Source organism: Belonocnema kinseyi, chromosome 3 (assembly GCF_010883055.1).
Source record: "Belonocnema kinseyi isolate 2016_QV_RU_SX_M_011 chromosome 3, B_treatae_v1, whole genome shotgun sequence".
In the NCBI taxonomy this organism is placed as follows: Eukaryota; Metazoa; Arthropoda; class Insecta; order Hymenoptera; family Cynipidae; genus Belonocnema; species Belonocnema kinseyi.
Window position 1 is genome coordinate 139,600,492 of NC_046659.1, and position 6,805 is coordinate 139,607,296.

The 6,805-nt window shown below is 22.0% G+C and overlaps 1 protein-coding gene across 1 annotated transcript in view; it reads left to right on the top strand.

Annotated features, from left to right (window-relative positions):
- The window catches only part of LOC117169580 (WD repeat-containing protein 87-like), a 21,629-nt gene extending 14,824 nt beyond the window's left edge, over positions 1-6,805 (top strand). Inside the window, exon 3 of the mRNA XM_033356017.1 lies at positions 5,839-6,805. Within this exon, the coding sequence (XP_033211908.1) occupies positions 5,839-6,518 (680 nt within the window). The 3' untranslated portion in view covers positions 6,519-6,805. The remainder of the gene's footprint in view (positions 1-5,838) is intronic.

The following is a 6,805-nucleotide window of genomic DNA, read 5'->3' on the forward strand; positions in this document are numbered from 1 at the left end:
AAAGGACGCCAGATTTGTATTCGGCGACCCCGAAAACCATAGTAAACCCGAGCTAACCTCAGAATACATGTTTAAGAGTGTCAAATCTCACGAAAATACAGTCGGTGGGTAGTGGTGTTTCCTATATTTGTAGGGGGTGGGGGTGGCTGGGGGGTGGAGGGTAATCCGTTTAGCGTGCAATCGACTCGGGATACTTATAAGATACTACCATGATTTTTTCAGATTTTTTGGTCCAAAAATAAATTAGCCCAAAAACCGGCCTTACCGACCCTCCCCCTTTACAAAGACATCAATGATTTCTCAACGATTTTAATAATTTTACAAATATTATCAAATATTTCAAAAATTTCTTCGCAAAGGTTTCAGAATTTTTTTTTAATGATTTCCCAAAGATAAAAAAGTTTTCAAATATTTCACCAAGATTTTGCAAATTAAACATTTTTTTACAAAGTCATCAATGATTTCCGTAAATATTTTAAAAACATTTTAATAAATTAACAAAGATTTCAACTTTTTCGCAAAGATTTAAACCATTTCACAAATATTATCAAATATTTAAAAAATATTTAAAAGATTTTAATTATTCCCTAAAGATTTAATAGATTTCAAATATTTTGTACAGATTTTGGATAGATTTCAAAGATTTTACAAAGATTTCAGTGATTTTCCAAAGATTTCAATCATTTCGAAAATATTTGAAATATTTCTCAATGATTTCCAAAGATTTTAAAGATTTTCCAAAGATTTCGGATAGAATTGAAGTATTTCACAGACTTCAATGATTTCTCAAAAATTGCAACAATTTCACAAATATTTCCAAATATTTTGTGAAAAAAAAATTATTAATTAAAATTTTTTTTAATTATACAAGCAAGAAACCAAATTTAAATCAGACTTTTGAAATATCAAACCAAAAAAACGACTTTTCAACAAAACAGTTACATTTCAAACCAAGAAGTATTTCTCTAAGATTTCAGAATGATTTCAATACTTTCACAAATATTATCAAATTCTTCAAAAATATTTCTTAAACATTATAATGATTTCCCAAAGGTTAAAAAAATTTCGCAAAGATTTCGGATAGATTTAAAAGATTTCACAAAGACATGGATGATTTTCAAAAGATTTTAATCATTTTACAGATATTTCAAAATATTTCAAAAATTTCTCTGCAAAGATTTCCAACGATTTTAGAAAAATGTCATGATTTTCCCAAAGATATCAAAGTTTTTCAATTATTTCGGCAAGATTTTGCAAGTTTAAAAAAGTGTATACTTTAAACGTTTTATAAAGATTTTAATGATTTTAAATATTTCGTACAGATTTGGGATGGATTTAAAAGATTTTACAATATTTTACTGATTTCCCAAAGATTTCAACTATTATTTCAACATTTTAAAAAATATTTTATTGATTTTTCAAAGATTTCAATCATTTAAAAATATTGTCGAATATTTATAAAATATTTTCAAAGATTTTGGTTAATTTAAGAAGATTTCATAAAAACTTCAATGATTTTCCAAAGTTTTCTGCAATTTAAAGAATGTAACAAATATTTTTTAATTTAAAAAAAAATTTATTAAGATTAAAAAGATTTCACAAAGATTTCAAATAATCCGTACATATTTCGGATAGATTTAAAAGATTTTACAAAGATTACAAATATTTTGTACAGATTTCGGATAGATTTAAAATATTTCACAAAGATTTTTGATAGATTTAAGAGATTTTGCAAAGACATAAATGATTTCCCCAAGATTTCACAAAGATTTTAATAATTTCTCAAATATTACCAAAGATTTTTTTTCAAATTTAAATATTTCGTAGAGGCTTCACAAAGATCTCACAAAGATTAGAAGATTTCCCAAAGCTTAAACAAAATTTGGAAATATTTCGGATAGATTTAAAAGATTTCACAAAGACTTAAATAATTTTCCAAAGATTTCATAAAGATTTCAATCATGTTTCTAATTATTACCGAATATTTGAAAATTATTTCAAGTATTTCTCAAAAATTTCACAAAAATTTCGGATAGATTTAAAACATTTTACAAAAGCATTAATGAGTTCCCATAGGTTTCAAATCATTCACAAAGATTTTAACGATTTCATAAATATTGTAAAATATTTTTTTTATCTTTTTAATAATTTACAAAGATTTCAATGATTTTTCTCATGATTCCACAAATATTTCGCAAAGATTTTGAATAGTTTAAGAAGATTTGATAGACGTAAATAATTTTCCAAAAAGTTCAAAAATATACCAAATATTTCAATTCAAACATATTTTAATTGTTTTATAAAGTCTTTAATGATTTTCTAAAAATTTTAAAGATTTCAAATATTTCGTTCAAAAAGATATAAACGATTTCATAAATATTATAAAATATTTTGAAAATGTTTTAAATACTTTAAAAAGATTTCAATGATTTTCTCAAGATTTTACTAATATTTTGCAAAGATTTTCGATAATTCAAGAAGATTTTATAGACTTAAATAATTTTCCAAATAGTTCAAAAATTTTAAAAATATACCCAATATTTCAAACATATTTTAATTATTTTATAAAGTTTTTAATGATTTACTAAATAATGGAAAGATTTCAGATATTTCTTACAAATTTCGGATAGATTTAATAGATTTTTCAAAGGTTTTTGGATAGTTGAAGAATATTTTATAAACTTAAATAATTTTACAAAGATTTCAAAAATTTCAAAAATGTAAAAAATATTTCAAACATACTTGAATTACTGTATAAAGATTTGAATGATTTTCTTAAGATTTTAAAGATTTCAGAAACATTTCAATTAATTCGTACAGATTTTGGATAGATTTAAAAGATTTTAAAAAAAATGTACTCATTTCCCAAAGATTTCAAATTGTTCACAAAGATTTAAAGGATTTCATACTTATTATAAAATATTTTTTAAATATTTTAAACAATTTACAAAGATTTTAATGATTTTCTAAAGATTTTACAAATATTTCGCAAATATTTTGGATAATTTAAAAAGATTTTATTGACTTAAATAATTTTCTAAATATTACAATTTTTTTAAGTATACCAAATATTTCTAACATATTTTTATCATTTTATAAAGTTTTTAATGCTTTTCTCAAGATTTTAGGGATTTCAGAAACATTTCAAATAATTCGTGCAGATTTCGGAAAGATTTAAATGATTTTACAAAACTTTGACTGTTTTCCCAAAGATTTCAATCATTTCGAAAATTTTATCAAATATTTATAAAATAATTTAAATATTTCGTAATGATTTCACAGAATTTAATGATTTCCAAATATTTCAAATCGTTTGCAAAGATTTAAACAGTTTCATAAATATTATCAAGTATTTTGAAATTTTTAAAAATAATTTACAAAAATTTCAATGATTTTCTCAAGATTTTAAAAAAATTTCACAAAGATTTTGGATAATTTAAAAAGATTTTATACACTTAAACAATGTTCCAAATTTTAAAAAAATTCTTAAATTATATAAAATATTTCACACATATTTAAATTATTTTATAAAGTTTTTAATGATTTTCTAAAGATTTGAAAGAATTCAAATATTTCGTACAGATTTCGGATAGACTTTAATGATTTTTCAAAGATTTCAATCATTTCAAGAATATTATCAAATATTTATAAAATATTTTCAACATTATGCAAAGATTTCACAAACTTGTATGATTTTCCAAATGTTTTAAGTAGTTCGCAAAGATTTAAACAATTTCATAAATATTGTCAAATATTTTGAAATTTTTAAAAATAATTTACAAAAATTTCAATGATTTTCCAAGATTTTACCAAAATTTCACAAAGCTTTTGGATAGTTTAAAAATATTTTATACACTTAAACCATTTTCCAAATATTTAAAAAAATTTTAAATTATATAAAATATTTCACACATATTTTAATTACTTTATAAAGTTTTTATTGATTTTCTAAAGATTTTAAAGAATTGAAATATTTCGTACAGATTTCGAATAGATTTCAATAATTTTTTAAAGATTTCAATTATTTCCCAAAGATTTCAATCATTTCGAAAATATTACCAAATATTTATAAAATAATTTGAATATTTCCCAAAGATTTAAAATCGCCCAGAAAGATTTAAACGATTGCACAAATATTATCAAATATTTTGAATTAAAAAAAATAATAATTTACAAAGATTTCAATAATTTTCTAAAGATTTTACAAATATTTCGCAAATATTTTGGATAATTTAAAAAGATTTTATAGACTTAAATAATTTTCCAAATATTACAAATTTTTTAAAAATATACTAAATATTTCTAACATATTTTAATTATTTTGTAAAGTTTTTAATAATTTTACACAAATTTGACAGATTTTCGAAACATTTCAATCATTTAGAAAATATTATCAAATATTTATAAAATAATTTAAATATTTCGCAAAGATTTCACAAGGTTTTAAATCGTTCGCAAAGATTTAAACAATTTCATAAATATTATCAAATATTTTGAAATTTTTAAAAGTAATTTACAAAAATTCCAATGATTTTTTGAAGATTTTACAAAAATTTCACGAAGATTTTGGATAGTTTAAAAAGATTTTATTCTAAATATTTAAAAAGTTTCAAAAATATACCAAATATTTTACACATATTTTAATGGGACGACTGAAAAATCCCGAAAAATAATAATAAAATTGCCGAAAAATAAATATAATAATTTCGGGAATTTTCCAAATCGGATATTTTATAAATATTTTTATAATTTTATATAATTATAAACTGTCGAGAATTTTGCAATTCGCGATTTTATAATTCTGAAATTTTACTATTTGAAAATTTTATTATTCGGGAATTTGCCAATTCCGTATTTTTATTTTTCGAAAATTTTATTATTGGTGAATTTTCTTTTTCGGCAATTTTTCAATTCGGTATTTTTATTTTTCGTTTATTTTATTATTCGCGTATTTTATTATTTGGGAATTTCCCAAATAGGTATTTTTATTTTTCGGCAATTTTATTATTCGAGAATTTGATTAATCGAGAATTTTCTAATTCGGGAATTTTACAGCGTCGGGAATTTTAATTTTCTGGATTTGTCAGTCGTCCCATTTTAATTATTTTATAAAGTTTTTAACGATTTTCTAAAGATTTTAAAGAATTCAAATATTTCGTACAGATTTCGGATAGATTTAAATAATTTTTTAAAGATTTCAATCATTTCAAGAATATTATCAAATATTTTTAACATTATGCAAAAATTTCACGAACTTGTATGATTTCCCAAATATTTCAAATCGTTCGCAAAGATTTAAACAATTTCATAAATATTATCGAATATTTTGAAATTTTTAAAAATAATTTACAAAAATTTCAATGATTTTCTCAAGATTTTACAAATATTTCGCTAATATTTTGAATAGTTTAAAAATATTTTATACACCTAAATAATTTTCCAAATATTTCAAAAATATACCAAATATTTCACACATATTTTATAAATTTTTTAATGATTATCTAAAGATTTTAAAGAATTCAAATATTTCGTAAAGATTTCGGATAGATTTAAATAATTTTTCAAAGATTTCAATCATATCAAGAATATTATCAAATATTTTTAACATTATGCAAAATTTCATAAACTTGTATGATTTCCCAAATATTTTAAATCGTTCTCATAGATTTAAACAATTTCACAAATATTACTAAAGATTTTATCAATTTCAAATTTGCAAAATATATTTTGACACTATTAAAAAAAAAAAATTTAACACTATTTACACTATTTTTGATCTCTTAAAGGAGTCCCAGGTCCGTTATTTAAAAAATAACTAAATTCCACTTACAATTTCAGAAGTGAACGGGATTAAGTTGGACAATAAAGTAGAAAATGATCGACTGGAAGAATTAGAATTAGAAGAAGAGAGAGAAATAGATAAAGTGCTAAAAGTAAACGATGAAAAAGAAAATGCTAAACATTTTTCTGAAGAATTTTCTAATTATAACAAGAGTCTCGAAAACACAAAAGAAAATGTGATACCGAAATTTTTGCCACCCGAAATGGCAATCTCAGAAATTGACCCAATTGCGAATTTTGAAGAAAAGTCTCAGGTGGAAAGCTTCGAAAAATTACCCAGGATAATTATAGAAACAGGAACTTCGGAAATTATACCTGTGGAAAATTTAGAAAATTCTTCTGCAGAAGAGAAATTTAAAGAAGTTTCGGAACCGCCTTTACGCAAAAGAAAAATTAGTGAAACTTTGTCTGAGGATCAGGAGGAAAATGAAGAAAATGAGGAAAATGAGGAGGAGGAAAATAAGAATTCTATGTCAATTCTTATATTTAAAGTTTTAGAACACGAGAAAAAAATGCAAAAACAGCATCAAGAGTGGTTGGAACGGCAATTCGAAAAACAGAGGGAACATGAAAAAGAGCAGAGAAATATTTTGTTAAACGAGTTGAAAGAAATTCGAGAGGCCATAACGAGTGTCGTGAATCAAGAAATTGAGAAAAAAAAGAACAATGTGGCTTAATAGTTGCATTTTAAAATTATGAGGGAATGTCGATTTTAGTTTATTTAATTTAAATTTGAATTTAATAATTGATATCTAAAAATAGCAATTTATGCAAGACTGATCGGAATTTTTTAAAAAGTTTTATAATTGGTATTTTTGTATTAACTCGTATTTATTGTTTATAATTATAGGATTATAGAATATCAATAATTTTACGTAAAAATTACGTGAAAGAGTATATTTGTAAATTCAGTGATGGGCTAAAAGTAAATAAAAATTGGATATATTTTAAGATGTTAAAAAAA